Genomic DNA, 18,850 nt, shown 5'->3' on the forward strand with positions numbered 1-18,850 from the left:
GCTCTCTGCTCAGCAGGGAGCCTGCTTCCCCCCACCCCGCACCACCTCCACCCACCTCTCTGCCTACTTGTGATTTCTGTCAAATAAATAAAATCTTTAAAAAATATATTAATTCAAAATTGCTGTAAAAAAATTTTGTCTATTCAAATAAAGTTGTCTAAGGTCAGTATAGATAATACAAAAATATATATATTTAAAAAATAAAACATAAGTAAGAAGTACCCCCCACCCACCCTCCATGCAGGTCTGTTTATGTCACTCCCTTGGTTAATGTGGTGGCCACATATGGATCTCTGGATACAATTCTTTTTTTTTTTTTTTAAGATTTTATTTATTTATTTGACAGACAGAGATCACAAGTAGGCAGAGAGGCAGGCACAGAGAGAGGAAAGGAAGCAGGCTCCCCACTGAGCAGAGAGCCTGATGCGGGCTCCATCCCAGGACCCTGGGATCATGACCTGAGCTGAAGGCAGAGGCTTTAACCCACTGAGCCACCCAGGCACCCCCCTCTGGATACAATTCTTTTTTTTTTTTTTCTTTCTTTCTTTTTTTTTTTTTTTTAATATTTATTTATTTATTTGAGAAAGAGACAGTGAGAGAGAGCATGAGTGAGGAGAAGGTCAGAGGGAGAAGCAGACTCCCCTTAGAGCTGGGAGCCCAATGCGGGAATTGATTCCGGGACTCCAGGATCATGACCTGAGCTGAAGGCAGTTGCTTAACCAACAGAGCCACCCAGACACCCCTAGATACAATTCTTAATAGCACTTGAAAAATATCATGCCACTTTCTGCTGGCCCCCTTGGTTTCTGATGAGAAATTTGCTGTCATTCAAATTGTTTTCCCTCTGGTTGCTTTCAGGTTTTTCATTTTCAAAAGTTTAATTGTGATGTATCCTGGCATGAATTTCTTTGGGTTTATCTCTCCCGGGTTGCTCATCCTTTGAATCTGTAGACTTCGGTCTCTTGCCACATTTGGGGAATTTTTAGCATTTATTTCTTTAAGTACTTTTCAACCCACCTTTTTTCTTCTTCATCCAGGGCTTGGATGATACGATGTTAGTTTTTTTTTTTTTTTTTTTTTTTAATGAGTATGGGTGACCTTGTTATCCCTGAGCCATGGGGAAAGTCCTATCTCTTCAGCCGGCCCCTGACAGCAGGGAGGGGAGAGGGGTCTTATTTCTCCTAGGTGGGTTACAAGTCCAGGCTCCCTGTTTGGTTTCCACTTACTCCTTGGGGTGTGGGGAGGGTGTTTGTTACTGGCTGTTGAGAATGAAAGCCCCAGCTTCGTACTTGGCCTTCTTTGACACTTTTGGGCAGGGAATTGGAGAGCTATATTATAATAGCCTTGCAAGGTGGGGGAGTCTAGACTTCTGGTGGCGGATGAGGTGTTTGTTGTGGTGTCTGTCTGGAATAGAACGATTATTGTCTAAAAGTTTTGTTTGGCGAGGTTGCCCTCTTTCTGGTCCTCTGGGCAGTGAGAGTAGGTTTTTGTTGCGGCTTTTTCGTCTGCCTCCACTGGCGTTTCCAGATTGTTGGTTTCTTGAGCTCCAAGTCTGGAATGTATGAGATAAAGAGGAAACCCAGGGAACTCCCCACTGCATCGTTCTTCGGGTCCCAAGGCCTCTAGCCAGCTTGCCGCCTTCTCTTCACCTTTCAAAACCTACTTAGGGGGGCTGCCTGGGTGGCTCAGTGGGTTAAAGCCTCTGCCTTCAGCTCAGGTCATGATCCCAGGGTCCTGGGATCAAGCCCCGCATCAGGCTCTCTGTTCAGCAGGGAGCCTGCTTCCTCCTCTCTCTCTGTCTGCCTCTCTGCCTACTGTGATCTCTGTCTGTTAAATAAATAAATAAAACCTTTAAAAAAAAAAAAAAAACCTACTTAGGTTCGTTTGTTTTATTATTATTTTTTTAATTAAATAAACTCTACCCCCTACATGGGCTCGAACTCACAAGATCAAGGGTCACATGCTCCTTCACTGAGCCAGACAGGCACCCCTACTTATGTTTGTTTTATATATAGCATCTGGAGTTTTTAGTTGTACTTAGTGGGAGGAGTAGAGAACAGTATGTCTGTTCCATCTTCCCAGATGCAGAAGTCCCTGCAGTAGCACATGAAGGGTCTTCGTGGTCTGGGCTCTCCTCCTCTCCAAATTCATTATCGCCATATGACCTCCTCCTTGGTCCCACCATATCAAACTACTTGTAGCCCCTTGAACTTGGTGTGCTCCTTTCTATCTTCCTGTTCTTGGGTGTTCTTTAGCCTCAGATGACCTCCCCACTCGCCTTTTTTTTTTTTTTTAAGATTTTATTTATTTATTTGACAGACGGAGGTCACAAGTAGGCAGAGAGGCAGGCAGAGAGAGAGAAGGAACCAGGCTCCCCGCTAAGCAGAGAGCCTGATGTGGGGCTCGATCCCAGGACCCTGGGATCATGACCCGAGCCAAAGGCAGAGGCTTTAACCCACTGAGCTACCCAGGCGCTCCCCGCCCCCCACCACAAACTCCCTTTCTTATTTGTGTTGTTTCTGTTTTGTTCGTTTGGGTTTTCTCTGTGAAATCTGCCTGGACAGTTCATACACTCTCGCCTTGGGCTGAATTTTGCCTCTTCTGTCCTATGTGGTACTTTATTTATTTTTTTATTTATTTTTAAAGATTTTATTTATTTATTTGACAGAGAGATCACAAGTAGGCAGAGAGGCAGGCAGAGCGAGAGGGAAGCAGGCTCCCTGCTGAGCAGAGAGCCCGATGCGGGGCTCAATCCCGGGACCCCAGGACCACAACCCGAGCAGAAGGCAGAGGCTTCAACACCCTGAGCCACCCAGGCGCCCCCTATGTGGCACTTTAAATTACCTCTGTAGTTGTGTTTCCATCTTGTGTTGTAATTATTTGTCTTTTTCTCTAACCAGACCATGAACTGCCTTGAGGGCTGGGACCCTATTCTGTTTATCCTTACTCTCAGTGACAAGCATAATACTTCAGAATAGTTTAGTGGATGGGTGGATGAGTGACTATATTTTTAATTTCTTTCCCGGGTTATTAAATGCATTTATCTCCTGCACCCTATCCCCTGCCCAAGCCCCCAACTTACGTATCCAATGTGTGTTTGCCTGCTGCTTCTACAGTGGAAAAAGAAACCCAGCAGGCTTTCCTGAAGGAAGGTCTCCTCAGACTGTGGCACTGCATTGACTGCTGTTAGCTATACTGTGTTCATAGCCTCCTTGAGTTCCTGTGAGTGTAGACTTGGTGGTGAGCTTCTGGCAAAAGTATCTTATTGAGGATGGGAACCATCATTATTATGCCAGCACCTAATAAAGCAACATTCTGACACAGGCACTTAGTAAATACTCCTTAATGATAATGAGGAAATGAGTCTTGATGGCTAATTGCTGTCTTTCCTTGCTGAGATGCGAGGAAAGAACAGAACTGTTCCCTGAACTGTTTTGTGGATCCAGAAGATTTTCATTTGCCTACATGTTTAAGTAAATCTCAGGCTGTTTAATGTCCTAATTTGATGCTATAGGTTGGTTTTTAAGGGTCCTTATACTCCCTCTCTGAGTGCTAGATTAAATCCGGACTGCTCGATTTCTGTGCTGCTGCACTGTAGGTCACAAAGTTCAATGGACACACTGAGCATGGCATTGAACTCCCCCTTGGAAGCTGATGGCAGTATATTTTTCAAAAAATTAAAACTAGGGCGCCTGGGTGGATCACTTGATTAAGCGGCTGCCTTTGGCTCAGGTCATGATCCTGGAATCCCAGGATCGAGTCCTGCATTGGGCTCCCTGCTCAGTGGGGAGTCTGCTTCTCCCTCTGACCCTCTCCCCTCTCTCTCATGCTCTCTGTCTCACTCACTCTCTCAAGTAAATAAAATCTTTAAAGAAAAATTAAACCGTTTTTCTTTTTTTAGTTCACAAGGCCCTCATTTAACTAAGGCAGCAAACATGTAAGGAGAGAAAGAAAATGAGCATTGGAGAGAGGGAACAATATAAATTGGTGTTATAGCCAGCCAGGGGTGAGACCCACATCTAGAACTGAAACTGTGATTAAGAACTTCACACCTCTTAGCCACTTCTGTTCATTTGATTTCCGTGAGGAGCTTGGTTATTTTTCCTTTCAGTACGTGCTGCACACTTCCCTTTGTGCACACAAAGCAGTAAAGGGTCCCTGTGGAACCGGCTTCCAGACAGTGGGAGTAAAGGGTCAAGAAGTGCCCTCCCACCCCAAACATGTCACAAGCCACATGCATAGCTCTTGGGTATGCATCGGTTTTGGGGGCTTCTCTCAAAGACTGCCTTCTAGGAGTTTCTGGGGAAATGAAATTTCTGAGTAACATCCTGGCTCTTGTGGCAAAGCCGTTAAGACAGCAAGGAGGAGGGAGATGGAGGTCCAAGGCAAATGTAGCCCTCCTCATCGGACACACATTTATGGGTTAACTTTGAGTCTTTTAGGGTTTTTCCACAAGCAGAGGCCTAAACTTTAAAAACTATTTTCTGCTTTGTTGCACTTGGCTTGTGAAGCCCCAGGTGATTTTGACTATACACTGCCACTCACTCCTCCCAGGAAGCCCAGGGCTTACCTTTACAGCCCTGTGTCTTGGCTGCCCCAACTCTAGTCTCTCCCCACGGGAGCCCAAGGAGCATCCTACAGGAATCCTGACAGCGACCTGGAGGAGGAATAGCTCCCTTCTTCTGTTGGAAATAGCTCTGGAAGTTGCCGAACCTGTTCTCTGAGAGCAGAGTTAACAATGGGGAAAGAGTAGCACAGAGCGAGTATGGGCTGCTCACAAGACTGGGACGAACCAGCACATGTGTCAGAAGGTTGAGACCAGAGAAGAGAAGGTGGACAGAACTAGAGCTGGGCTGGGGCCCACCACTCAGTGAGTGACCGCGCAGGTGACTGTGCTGTTAGCTCCATCACATAAAATAAGAAGGGTCCTATCCTCGTGGGTTGGTAAGAGGATTCAGTGTGCTGATAATGTTAAAAAGTGAAATAGTCTTGTGTGATTGGTAATGACTGTCTTGAATTCTTTTCTTGTCCTGATTTCTGGTTTTCTTGATCAGGCCCTGAGCAGCTGATAAATTCCTCTGGTCTCTCCTTACCCCTCCCACTTGTTTCCTAGTATCAGTGCTGAAGGTTGCCCCAAAGCTCCACGGTGAGCCCCAGGCTTCAAACCGTGGCTTTCCGTGCCTGCGGTCGCTTTGAACCCCTCTTCACACCTGTTGTGTTCAGTGCTGTGGTCAAGCTGACCTTTCCAATTGCCTGTACTCAGCCCTCTGCTCAGGCAGTCCACGTAATTGAAGCCTCCTTGCCTCCCCATCCAACAGAGTCGTCCTCCTCTACTTTCTGAAGTTAAGAAATCCACCCAGAGGAGTGGGAAGAAGTCTACTGGAGGGTGTGGTAGAGTGAGGTTGTCATCCTAACTCTGCCACCTGCTGGCCTTTCCTATCCTCTTGAGCGTACCCTTATCTAGAAAGTGGAGTATTACCTACCACATGGGATCATTAGGAATATTAAATCAGATAATATGTTTAAAATATCTGGAACAGGGGCGCCTGGGTGGCTCAGTGGGTTAGAGCCTCTGACTTCAGCTCGGGTCGTGGTCTCAGGGTCCTGGGATCGAGCCCCGCATCGGGCTCTCTGCTCAAGCAGGGAGCCTGCTTCCTCCTCTCTCTCTCTGCCTGCCTCTCTGCCTACTTGTGATCTCTGTCTGTCAAATAAATAAATAAAAATCTTTAAAAAAAAAAAAATATCTGGAACAGGCCGACCACATAAGTAAGCACTCCGTAAATACTCATTTCTCCTTTGCTGTTACGTGAAAATTCCCTTACCAAACAGGAAGTCGTATATGCCACAGCCAGTTCTCCTGCCTCTTATCCCTCTTCGTGCTACATCATCCTTGATGGACTCCCCTTCCATCTAGAAATTCTATGCGTTGTGAGTTGTTCTTCCAGAAATTGGATTTGTGCCTTACCCCTTGGGATAGCCAGGGTAGGTTGTTGAGGCAGCAGACTAACCGGGGTTTTAGATAGGTGTGTGGCTGCACTAACTGGGGTTTTAGGTAGGTGTGTGGCTGTGGTACCAACACTAGCAGGCGTGTGTGGGAATCGAACCTGTGACTCAGCTACGCCGCTGCATCTGGTGACAGCAGCACTTCTCGTTCGTCTGTGTGTGCTCCGCTTGCTTCTGAGCACCCTGCTTCCGTCCAGCTCTTACAAGAGTCCTGAGAGGCAGGCAGATTCTAACTCTACAGAAGAAAATGAGACCCAGAACGCAGTCCCCTGTGTCACCCTAGTAATGATTGGTAGAACCCAGGAAGACATCACAGTTGCCTTGATTTTTCTATCTGGGACTTCTGTGAAGTTTCGAACCCAGATGAGAGCCCAAATTCTGGCCATTCAAGTGAAAGTTTAGAAGGTTTAGAGCTCTACCACAGAACCTTCTTGCTTTGCTGTCACTAGTGTATACCTTGTACCGTTTCTTACAGAATATTCATTAGTTCATTGAATGAATCTGCTGGGCACCGTAGGCACCAGGAATTCTGTCAGAAACAAAGGAAAGACTCATGCCCTGATGGAGTGTGTCCTAATGGGAGGCTGACAATCAACCAGTTAAAGAGTGTCCGTGGTGATGAGTGCGGTGCAGGGGAATAAGGCGGAAAGGAAGCTGGGGGTGGGATGGGGCAGGCACTGAGTTTTCACTTTGATTCTTTGTCTTTACTGTCTGCTCCGTGAGAGTGGTCTGTCACACCCTATCCCCAGATTCTGGCATGTCAGGACTTTTGGAGACTGGTTTTAAGAGGTGAACCAGCTTTACCCAGTAGAAGCAGGTGCAGGAGCTGTCTGCTTACCCACTGAATTGCCCAAGACCTCCCCAGCTTAGGGCAGAGATAGCCTGGCTAATGCCTTGGAATGCTGTGGTAGGTGGGGAGGGAGGCCGGCCGTGCTGGTTTTTCTTAGAGACTTTTTGTTAAATCTAGAGCTCCCCCTGCCGTTAGAAGACAGGGAGGGCTCGCAACTGATTTTTAAAATGATTCTTTTTCATCCTAAGAGTTCAGAAATGTTTGTTAAATAAGGAGTGCTGGGACATTTAGATCTTTCTGCTGGGACTATTGTTGCTGAGGCCCAGCCCCCAGGAGTGGATGGGGGGAGGAAGCAGGATAGGGTCATATCTGTGCTTTTGCTACTTTTAGCTTCTCCCCTGTGCTCCTACCACAGCCAGCAGCCTATCAAAAGTTACCTCCACACACAGTTTCACAGCTGTTCTGAAATTCTAGGGCAGCAGAAGTGAAACTGACCACTGTCTTGTAAATTTCTCTCTTATTGCTCTTGTTCCCTACCTGAAGTGAGTCAGGCCTTTTCCCCCTCTCACCCTCATGGTGTGCCAGTTCATCCTTTGTCTTTATAGCCAAGTGTTTGATACAAAACTCTCTTCATTGTGCCGCATTTGAGATTTGGTCCTGGTTGGTCTGGTTTGCTGCCTCGAGAGCTGTGGTCTGTGTAGCGGTAGGCTTCAGGGTCTGTAGAGAGCCCTTCCTGTCAGCTGCTGGTTGTGTGCACCGGGGTCAACCATACACTTACTGTGAAGTTCTTTTAGCCCTCAGAGATGAAATTCAAGATGATTTTAGCGGCACTGTTATATTGGCTGAAGTGAAGAAGGAAATGGCATCCAAGCAGACGTAGGTCTTTCTGGTGGAAGTTTGGTCACTTTGTGATTCCGAATTAGGTCGAAAAAGTAAGATGAACCCGACATACAGCCGTGGTCCTGTCTGTGTCCCTGTCTTTACCAGAGTGAGCTGGGGCCCAGCACACATTCTTGGAGGGTTGACTGGTCAATAAGGATTGTGCAGCTAATGGTCAAGTATTGGGTCCAGGATATTTTTTTACGTTGCATTCCATTTGTGCACTTTATAGAGCCCGAGCGTAGGCAGTGACTGTTCTTATTAGGAATGAACTAACCAAAACGGTTGTAATGCGGGTAGCTGAACCGTGAAAGATACGTGCTTACTCAGGTGCCCTGTTCTTCTTCACTTCCGCTGATAAGATCTAGTGTTGCTAAAATTAACTTAAATTAAGATGCTTTCTCCAGTGTAAATTGTAGCTGTACACATGATGCTTCATAAAAGTAATTGTTTTATGATTCTTTTCCCAACAGCTTTGAAAAGTCCAGCTGCGTTTCATGAACAGAGAAGGAGCTTGGAGAGGGCCAGGGTAAGGCCTTTCTTCCCCGAGGGTCTGCAGAGCCCAGTGCAGGCATGGCTGGTGTATTCCTTCCAGCCAGCCCACACCTCAGTTCCAGACACAAAGCGTTGCCTTTTTCTGTTCCGTCCCCACCCTGGCCGTCTCACAGCATGGAGTGATATGGGATCAGGATTTCTCCTTTTCTGCATTTAAGGGTGTATCAGTAGTCCTCCCTTCTGTTGCTTTGGAGACCGCTGGTCTGTTCCCATCTTTCATCCCACCTGCCCTTTTATAGATGTCGGGGTGCAAACACCAGCCACGGGAAAGCCTGCTGAGGACTGGTTTTCCACGTCCTTGGCTGCCGTGCCCACGCCTCTCCAGGAAGGGCATTCCGAGGGGCAGGAAACCTCACCAGTCTCCATGTGCCCTGAGTAGCCAGTGTCCACTGGAGGCAGTGAATGCAGAAGCTGGGCCCCCAGTTTGAGCCCTGGTTCCTGCTACAGCACCTAGCCTGCTGCCTTGTCCCCCTTTGGTTTCAGTTCCCTCAAGGGCCTCAGGGGGATATTCTGCTGCCCAGTGTGGGCAGAGATGGGGAAATTGCCAGACATGCTTCCCCTCCACCCCCTTCACTTTTTTCTTTTACGTAAAAGACAAGGAAAGAGAACCTCCCTAGTAGAGGACCGTACAGGTCAGGCTCCCTAAGACCCACAGCTCTTGCAGAGACTGAAATACTTATTTCTGAGACATTTTTCTGTCTTATTTTATTTCTTTAAAATTTCTAAGGAAAATTATGATTAATTCCTAGAGTGAGTGGGAAGAATGAGGTCATACACCAGGAACCAAAGCAGTAACAAGCTGCGCTGGTGTAGTTACTGGGAGGAGTGTAGAATACGGGGCGGGGGACCTCGTCTGGGTCCCAGGCCCAGCTGTAAGACTTGGTGCCGTTACCTGGCCTGCTTCGCGAGTCGGCAAGGAGCTAACAAGCTCGGTCGAACCGCTGTTACTTCCCGGTTACTTCCACGTGCCAAGTGATGTCATTCTCCTGTTTCTGCTCACTTGGGCTCTTAGGGGTTAGGTGCTCTTCTCTTCATTTCGTAGCTGCACCTGGGAGAGGTTAACTCAGTTGTCCGGCTAGTAAGTGGCAAAGCTGAGACTCAAAGCTTGGTCTGTTGACTTCAGGTATTTTCTTAATTAGTGCTGCATTCTAGCTCGCCCACAGTTCAGAATCTCGGGTGGCTTAGAAAACACGGCTCCCTCTGATGCCTGTGAAGACCTGTGGTGTCCGACTCCTGTTCTACCGTCTTCTGCAGCCGCCGTGGCAGTCCCAGTGCCCTCTGCAGGTGGGGCAGAGTGACAGACGCAGAGCTGTCCCCTGCAGGGCTCCACACTGCCCGGTCAGGGCTCGGAGGCAGCAGGCGAGCGCTGGGGCTTTACCGTTCCCACAGGCAGTGTGCTCTGGCTTGTTATTTTCTGCTCAACACTAGTCTTCCTTGTCCTGTCCTATCTTGTCCTGTCCTGTTCTGTGCTAGCTTTGACCTACTCATGGTCTTGACCTATGGTTTGAAAAATTCTGGTGCTGTAGTTAAGAGCCACAGACTCTGGAGTCAGACAGACTTGGGGCCGCCGGGGTGTTACAGCAGTGGGCTGGCGCTGAGACTGGGCAGGGGACACTTCAGTTCGCCTGGCGTCTCAGAAATGCAGAAATGAGGGCGTTGGACTTGGAGGAACTACGCCTATGACACCATGTATCAGAATTCGTATTCTGTTGGGTAGCCGTCCAGAATGAATAGAAGATGCTCGTGAGATCATACGTTACAGTTTTTGAACAAGATACAAAATTATGTTCACTATGATTACAACTCTGCAAAATGAGACATCTGCATGGAAGAATGATTAGAAATAAATATCCCAAAATACAGTGAGTGATTGAATTTTTTATTACTGTTTTACCGTGTAGTTTTCTACATTTTTTTTTTAAAGATTTTATTTATTTATTTGACAGATAGAGACCAGAAGTGGGCAGAGAGGCAGGCAGGAAGAGAGAGAGGGGGAAGCAGGTTCCTGCGAGCAGAAAGCCTGTTGCGGGGCTCGATCCCAAGACCCTGAGATCATGACCTGAGCCGAATGCAGAGGCTTTAACCCACTGAGCCATCCAGGCGCCCCTTTCTACATTTTCTTTAATGAGCATGTATTACTTTTATGATATTACAAGTAGTAGATTTTTAAGAAACACTTTAGTAATTCAGCCTCAGAGAAACGAATAGTCTTGATGGGAGGGCGTGGGTAGGCAGGTGCACTGGAAGTAGATGCAGTGCCCCCAGACCTCCCCTTGCCTCAGAACCCTGGCGGCTCCAGGCTAAGATGGGGGGGTGGGGGGAGCCCACAGAGGATCCATGTCATAACTTATATCCTGGATTTGAGATCCTCTTGGTGTGTTTTTTCTGTAGACAGAGGACTATCTGAAACGGAAGATTCGTTCCCGGCCGGAGAGATCGGAGCTGGTCAGGATGCATATTTTGGAAGGTGTGTGAGGTTGGAAATGCTTTCTCCCCGTGCCCTTGCTGCTTCCACCGTGCATCCCCCACATTTCTTTGTCCCTCTTCCTTATTGCTCCCATTTCTTTTTTTTTTTTTTTCTTTTTTAAGATTTTTTTATTTATTTGTCAGAGAGAGAGGGAGAGAGAGCGAGCACAGGCAGACAGAATGGCAGGCAGAGGCAGAGGGAGAAGCAGGCTCCCCGCCAAGCAAGGAGCCCGATGTGGGACTCGATCCCAGGACGCTGGGATCATGACCTGAGCCGAAGGCAGCTGCTTAACCAACTGAGCCACCCAGGCGTCCCATTGCTCCCATTTCTGTGCACAGTGCAAAAGCCAGGCCTTTTACACCGTAGAACAGCAGAGCCGTGTTGCCGTGCTGGTTCTGCAAATTCCCAGAGCAGTACCTGCACATTCTCTTGGGTCGCCTTGCCCTTTCTCAACTCTTGGCCACGTGGTGGCCCTGGATCTTGTCATCCCTTGGTATGAAAGCCTTTTCTCCAGAATCTTCTGGAAATGCAGTTCCTTTCTGTGTTCATTCACTCCCTCACTCCCACATCCATTCGGCATTCAGGTGAGCACCTGCGACACCCGACTGTGTGCATCCTGGGTGTGTCCGCCTGGCCCGGCACATACTTCTGTCCACATTCTAGTGAAGGAACTGTTTCGGCTGCTGAAAGCAGTGTGAACGTATCCATTTTGTTGTTGTTTTTAGTTTTGAGTCAGCTTTGAGTCTGGAGAACTTCCTTAGTCTGAGCCCCGCATGGTATAGACAGAGACGCTGAGACCCAGAGCAGGGACTGAATTGCCTTCGTAACCCAGAAGGCTTGAGGGAGGGCGAGGAGGGCTCCTTCATCTGCTATGCTTTCGGCTCTGTAGCCCCCGTGCCCAGTGACCTTGACTGGCTGTGCCCACACTCTGTCTGCAGTCAGGGCCCCTTCTGTGTCCTGTAGAACTTAAGGCTGGGCCGCTCTTCTCTGCCTGGGACACTCTCTGCATCCTCATGGCTTCTGCTCCTTCCCCAGAGGGAAGGAGAGCTGCTCTGGAGTTCCCAGGGTAGAGCCAGGTCCATTCCTACATCCTCCTGCACTCCATTCTCTCCCATGGGCAGAGACCTCGGCTGAGCCTTCCCTCCAGGCCAAGCAGCTAAAGCTGAAGAGAGCCAGACTGGCTGATGACCTCAACGAGAAGATTGCACAGAGGCCGGGCCCCATGGAGCTGGTTGAGAAGAACATTCTGCCTGTGGAGTCCAGCTTGAAAGAAGCCATCATTGGTGAGGAGGCCCCAGGCACCCTGAGTGGATGTGCAGGCTGGATGCAGGAGGAAGGGGCTCTGGGCTTCTTGCTTCTTGACCTCCTGCTTCAACTTGGGGAACTGAGGCGCACAGTGTGAGAGCCTGAGAAGCGGGTTATGTTAGCTTGGGACAGTCCCAGCGGCCTCAAGGACCATGCCAGGGGCAACAGCTGTGCCAAATGGATCCCCGACTGCTCTGGGCACACATAGGAGGGTCCCCATCCCGGCCCTGCCAGGGGGGTGGTTCGGGAGAGATGACGGCCGAGACTGGGGCTGCGGGATGAGTTGGAATTCAAGTCCACTATGGGCTCCAGGGACGGGGAGCCTCTCAGGGCGAGGAGCAGCCTGGGCACGGAGCTGGAAGGAGGTGGGAGGTGGGCAGAGTCCAGGACATGCCAGGGCCTTGTGTGCCACAGGTAGGTGTTCGGACCTGATTCCTTTAGACTTTGGTCATTGTTAATATAAGCATGTCTTCTTGGCCCCAGCGGGCCTAAGACCTGGTCCTGGGCAAGGCTGTGCGTTCCTGCCCCTGGGAGGTCACCATGAGGCTCACCTGCTCCCTCCAGTGTAAGGAGTTAGATCTTCTAGGCAGAGCACCGGGGGGAACCACAGACCCCAGAGCAGGCCAAATTGGGCCGTGAGCTCAGGGTCAGAGGGGGCTTTCATTTCTAGGGCCTCTGCGCTGTGGGAGGCAGCCAGTGTGCCCTGACAGCCGCTCTGCCAGTTGGGGCCCATAGCCCTCTTAGCTCCCGGCTTCGCCCTGGCATTCATCCCACCACGTCTCCGTGTTCTCCTGCCCTGGTCCTCACTGAATTCCATAGCAGCCCCTAATGTCGGGCCTGCGTTTAGGCCAAAGTCAGTTCCGGACTCTCCAGCCACCCAGACTGTGAGAGTCGGCATGGCGCCAGGCCCTGTGTGAAGTCACGCAGTTTACGAAGATGAACATGGTATGACGCTGCCCTGCAGGAATTCAGTCTGATGCAGGAAGACTGACGTAGGGACATGCAATTTCCTAGCCTGGCTCCTGGTCCGATGCCAGCGCTGTGTAATGAGAAGGCCACGGTCCTGTGACATAGTAGCTGAGTGACCTGGCTTGAGGGACAGGCTGCAGGCCCACGGACTATAATGGATATAAAGGGCCCGGCGGTCCTGGGCGTCTCAAGAGACTTACAGAAGGGCTGCTGCCGTCAGCAGTCTCATTCGTTACAGACCAGGGGACAGGCGCTGTGGTGACGGCGTGGGGGTAATGGTGTGTCAGGTACAGTGCGAGCCTGGCCCACACAGGCTTCTCTCAGAGATGGGTATGGTGGGAAGGCCCAGAGAAGTAGTGCAGACGGTATGACACATGTGAGGTCCACCTTGCCCAACGGGGAAGGTACAGAAGGGCATTCCAGGCAGAGGGGACTGTGTGGGCAGTGACCTGGAGGTGCAGCAGAGCATGGCTTGTTTGAGGAGGGGGATGTAAGCTAGTTCGGTAAGCAGCTGTTAACCCTTAGTGACCTGAGGGAAAGGAGCATTTGTCTGCCAAAGCCAGATCCTGCGGGTTGGGGAGCGAGTAGGTGGTGACATCAGATGCGGGCTGTTTGTTCAAGAAGTGAGTGGAGAAGGAAGAACGAGGGAGATGGTGGTCTGCGAAGGAGTTTCAGGCCAGGAGAAATACAGGTTTGTGGCTAAGAGAAAGGAGTCAGAGGAGGAGATAGGTCCTGGGAGGGGAGAGACTCGGCCAGGTCTGAGGAGAAGGGGGAGGGGGCCGAGGCGGTCCTAAGCCCTCATAAAGATGGGGGCATGACGGGGGCTTTGCAGAGGCCGACCTCTCGCTGTTTTACCCGCTCGGTCCCCACAGCTGCCCACAGCACGCTGCCGCCCGCGCCTCCAGGCCACCCCAGCTGATCTGGAGATTCGTGTCAAGGCCCCTTCTCCAAAAAGTCTTCCCTGAGCATCTCCACAGAGTCTGTTTCCCTTGAGCAGAGGGGACTGGGCCAAAATCAGAGGGCAAGGACCCTGTCTCTCCCCAGCCTGCCCCTGGCCCAAAGCTGGTCATAGTAGGGAGGGAAATGGACTCTGCTGGGCCACTGGCCGGCCGCTGGCTCCGGTTGGACTGCGCTCTGGGGAGGAGCCAGAGGAAGAGCCCTGCCGTCCCAGATTCCACCACCCCTGCTGGGAGCCGTGTGGCTGCCGTCCCGTGGCACATCTTGCTGGGAGGAAGAGATGCTGGGAGAAACCCAGATGTGTCAGTGGCCTGGGGTACATGGCAGTAATGGCGCTCCATTCCCGCCACGCGCTGCGTGCGCGGCCCCTGACAGGACGGAGGAGAGGGAGTGTAGGAGCCAGCCCTGGCAGTGGATGTGACTGGTGCCCTTGCCACCGCTGGCTAGTGCAGTTTCGAGCCCAGATATGTCCTTCCCTGGTCCCAGGGGAGGGAGGAGCCTCGGGTCATGGCTCTGGAGAGGAAGAGTCTTCTGCGAGAGTTCCTGGTTTGTTCTTGTTCCCTATCGGCGGTCTTCTCACTGCTGTGGATTTCCCCAGGCACATCCGACAGCTACCCTTGGCCTTGACCCCCCCCCCCCCCCCCCCCCCCCCCCCCCCCTCCCCCCTCCCCCCCCCCCCCCCCCCGCCTCCACTCCTCCCGTGTTAACAGCAGGCCCCAGGCAGAACTTCTTTCCCCAGCAGTGCCGTGCGGGTGGTTGTGATGTAATGTTTTGAAATATCCTACTTGTCTTTCCTTCCTTTTGTGTCCTGGGATGTCCACACTAGGGCCCTGGCCGTCCTGCTCCTCCCTCCCGGCCTGGCCCCAGCTAGGACCCCGGCCGTGCAGCAGGGCAGGGCACTTGGAGCCAGCGGGATGGGTTTCCTTCTGGTGGCTGCCGCTGCCGGGCCTTCGATATCCAGGAGTCACAGGCCACTAAAAGGAAGTCACCACTCGTCCAGTAACCCTGGTCCACCTATCCGGGGAGGCGTACCTTTTCCTGGAGGCCCTTGCCTGTCCCTGCCTTTCAGAGGGCTGAGGCAGCCTGGGGGAGGAGCCGGGCTCTTGGGCTGTTGGTCCCTTTGAGCCTTTGCTGCAGTGTCCATGAGCCTCTGAGGGAAGAGGAGAGTTTATGCCACCACAGGATGGACATGAAGTGCCTTTAACGGCAGGGAAACATCTAGATGAGATGGTGGAGGTTATAGGCTACAGGGAGGGAGCGTGGAACTTGACTCTGAGCATTGGACACCGTGTTGAGTCAAAGACGAGGCGGCACTTGGACAGCATGGTGGCTAGCGCGCTCCTGCCTGTGTTTCCGGGTCGTGAGGAGCTTTCCTGGAGCTCTTTTGGACCCAGCAAGCAAGTCATCTGCTGGGGTTTCTCCTGTCTGCCGCACCGGAGTGGAGGTGGGGGTGGAGGGGACAGGGCAGGCACCTTGCCGGGACAGGCCTGGCTGGGGGAAGAGCCTCATGCCGGCTCTGGCTTTCAGTGGGCCAGATGAATTACCCGCAAGTAGCGGACAGCTCTTCCTTCGACGAGGACAGCAGTGACGCCTTATCCCCTGAGCAGCCTGCCAGCCATGAATCCCAGGGCTCCGTGCCGTCGCCCTTGGAAGCCCGAGCCAGCGAGCCACTGCCCAGTGCCACCTCTGTATCCCCTACTCAGGTGAGCTCGCCCCTCTGATGCTTTCCCTGCTCCCCTAGGGCCCCAGACTTGCTGGAGCTGCCCAGAGTGAGGTCTCACCTGGGCCAGGTGGGACGGGGAAGCCGGGGTGTTGCCTTGGCTGCTTGGGTCCCGGAGATGTTGGCAGTGGGCCCTGTTTCGGCTGCCTTAGTCAGCCCGCCTGCCTGGGGCTGCCTCCCAGTGAGATCCCTGAGGCTCCCTGGCCTGTCCCTGCACCACCCAGACCTGCCCGCTTCTCCTTCGTACAGTTCAGTGACCTGTTCCCTGCCCTCTGTGTCTCTGTGTTCCAGTTCCCTCTGCCCTGCCCCCCTCCCCGGACTGCTCCTCTCACCTCTCCTCATCTTTGCCCACCATTTGCACCACCTGCTCCCCCCGACCCACCCGCCAGCATTGCTGGTGCTCGGGGAGATGCCTGCAGTCCCATTCTGCCTGATGGGGCCACGCCACCTCCTCCTCTGTCAGGTTGTGTCTCAACTCCCATTGGGCCCGGAATCCGGAGAAACACTTTTCCTAGCAGAGCAGCCGCCTCTGCCTCCCAGCCTCACCAACGGAACCACAGCCCCCGCGGCCAAGCCCACCCCGACGCTCATTAAGGTACAGGTCTCCAGCCGCTGCCCTCCTTCTCCTTTCGGGGCCCTTCCAGGCCCTGCTGTGACTTTGTCCCAGTGCAGGGGACAACTGCAGGGAGTGGGGTGCATATGTCCCCCCGGGTCGGGGACTGGCGAAGGTCACTGAGGTAATATGGGAGTTTCTCCTCTCTCTGTGGCTGTCACACAGCCGCTGCTTACTGAGCGCGGCGGGCCTGGATCTGGATGGGTCCTCCTGGCTCTTACTCCACCGTCCCCCATGAAACACCCCCCCGCCACACCGCCTCTGGTCCACCGACACCGGGAGGCAGTCGTAGTCTGCTCTGTGAGGGACACAACCGAGAAGGGAAATGATGGGCCTGAGGTCACAGGAGGGCCACTTTGGGCATTTTATTTTTTGAAAGATTTTATTTTGGGTAATCTCTGCACCCAACGTGGAGCTTGAACTTTGAACTCCAAGATCAGACTGAGCCAGCCAGGTGCTCCTGGGCATTTTTTATTCTCCTCCAGGGCCTAACAGAACATGTCTGAGGGGCAAGGCTCACCACCAGCCCGTGTGAGGTCCACCTTCGTATGGGGGACACTGTGTCGGGCACTGAGGTGAATTAAGTGCAGCAGCACCAAGGCCCAGTGCCTGGGCCCCCCGCTCCCGGCCGCCTGTCTCCAGGGTCTCTGGGACTTAGCCCCCGACACAGACCCTGGTCCGGGTGGGGGTCTCCAGCCAGCCGTGCGCCTCTTCTGTGGCTGCTCGCAGCCTGGGAGCTGTCCTGGTTCCCCTTCCCTTGCTGGAGCCAAGCCCTCCCGGTGCCTCCGGCTGCTGCCTCTGTGTGTGTGGGGCTCCCTGGTGCCCCTCTGGGCGGCACCCCCACCCCCAGGCCTTCCCTGTTCGCACCATCTCTGCGAGGCCCTGAGGCCCTGCTGCTGGCAGGAAACTTCAGGTTTTGTGGCTTCCCCGTCCCAGAGGAGGCAGTGAGCCGCGCTGGGGTCCCAGTGCCCAGGCCGTCCTTCATTGTGGCCCCTCTCGGTCTCTGTGGTGTGTTCGTGGTTGGCCACCGAGTGTTTCCCCCCAAAATCCTTCCTCAACTCTGCTCCTTGTCACACAACTGGTGCCCTTCTTTGAGCACTGCGTGTTTGAGAGACTGGTGTGAACAGATCGTGGACCCTTCCTCTGTTCTGGGTAATGCCTCGGCCTCTGCGGCGCGGCCCCCCCAGCGCCCGTCGCCCTGAGCTGCGGCTGCGGAGGGCAGGACCCTGCCAGCCGGCTGCTGCTGCCTCGTCCCGTCCACGCTTTGCTCCAGGCCATGGTGACATTGGCATTTGCTCGATTTTTCTCTCCGGGCTGGAGGCTCTTTTAAGTGAGTGGGGCTGCACACAGCGCGCCCCCGCATCAGCCGCGCACCCCCGTCCCTGGCAAGCCCATGGGCGCTGAGAGGCCGCTGCTGCCGGAGGAGCCGCCCGGGAGCGGCGAGCGGCACCGGGCGAGGCGGAGGTCGGGGGCCTTCTGGGAAGCCCCTCACGGCCCCCTGACGGCACCCCCCTCCGTCTCCTGTGTCCCCAGCAAAGCCAGCCCAAGTCTGCCAGCGAGAAGTCGCAGCGCAGCAAGAAAGCCAAGGAGCTGAAGCCAAAGGTGAAGAAGCTCAAGTACCACCAGTACATCCCCCCGGACCAGAAGCAGGACAAGGGGGCACCCCCCATGGACTCCTCCTACGCGCGGATCCTGCAGCAGCAGCAGCTCTTCCTGCAGCTGCAGATCCTCAACCAGCAGCAGCAGCAGCACTACAACTACCAGACCATCCTGCCCGCGCCGCCCAAGTACGCGCCCGCCCGCCCGGAGGCACCCTGAGCGGCCAGTGCCAGGCCCGGTCGGGTGAACCCCAGACCTTTAAGGGCCCTTTGGTCTGAATCCGCCTGCCCCGCGCCCCTCTCTTCCCCGAGGGCGCTGCCGGCCGGGGCTCATGCCTGCCTTCTTTTTGCAGGCCGGCCGGCGAGGCCCCCGGAAGCGCCGGGGCCCCCCCGATACGCAGCCTCTCCGCTCCCAGTAGCGGCTCCAGCTCGGGTGCTCCGGGGCCCGGCGGGCTGGCGCGGCAGAACAGCACCTCGCTGAGCGGCAAGCCGGGAGCCCTGCCCGCCAACCTGGACGACATGAAGGTAGATGGGCGCCCCCTTCCCACGGGGGCCGCCGGCAGCCTCATCTCCACGGGGCCCGGCCTAGTGTTTGTCCGTAGGGAGAGCGCCCGGCGCCAGGCCCACGGCCATGGAAGGCAGAGCCGAGCTCTGGACTCTGGTCTCCTCCAGCAGAGGCCGCTGGAGCCTGCTCCGTGGCTTGCCTGGCCCTGGTCCTCCACGACGCCTGCCTTGTCGTGGTGGTCGGTACCGTCAACCGCGCAGCCAGCGCCTCGGGCCTTGGGGCCCACCGACCTCGTCTGTATGGTTTGTCTTCCTTGGTCTCTGCTGTACAGCATGAGACACAGGGAGTGTCGCCCCTACTGAAGGGCGAGCAGGCGGAGTGTTGAGGGCTGAGGGGCTTGCCTGAGGTCCCAGAGCTTGGCTGGTGGTGGTCAGGAGTCACACTTGGGGCTGTCCGCTTCGGCTCCCCAGCCTTTTCCACTTCGTCCAC

At 53.5% G+C, this 18,850-nt stretch overlaps 1 protein-coding gene across 5 annotated transcripts in view; it reads left to right on the forward strand.

Moving 5' to 3' along the window:
- LOC111157478 (megakaryoblastic leukemia (translocation) 1) overlaps positions 1–18,850 on the forward strand; it is a 104,383-nt gene that overhangs the window by 77,777 nt on the left and 7,756 nt on the right. For all 5 annotated transcript variants that reach the window (XM_022518901.1, XM_022518902.1, XM_022518898.1 and 2 more), the window contains 7 exons: positions 8,146–8,201; positions 10,619–10,694; positions 11,816–11,977; positions 15,453–15,628; positions 16,109–16,240; positions 17,792–18,045; positions 18,210–18,381. In XM_022518901.1, the coding sequence (XP_022374609.1) occupies positions 8,146–8,201; positions 10,619–10,694; positions 11,816–11,977; positions 15,453–15,628; positions 16,109–16,240; positions 17,792–18,045; positions 18,210–18,381 (1,028 nt within the window). The remainder of the gene's footprint in view (positions 1–8,145; positions 8,202–10,618; positions 10,695–11,815; positions 11,978–15,452; positions 15,629–16,108; positions 16,241–17,791; positions 18,046–18,209; positions 18,382–18,850) is intronic.

Source organism: Enhydra lutris, unplaced genomic scaffold (assembly GCF_002288905.1).
Source record: "Enhydra lutris kenyoni isolate GAN:26980312 unplaced genomic scaffold, ASM228890v2 scaffoldscaffold55, whole genome shotgun sequence".
Classification (NCBI taxonomy): domain Eukaryota; kingdom Metazoa; phylum Chordata; class Mammalia; order Carnivora; family Mustelidae; genus Enhydra; species Enhydra lutris.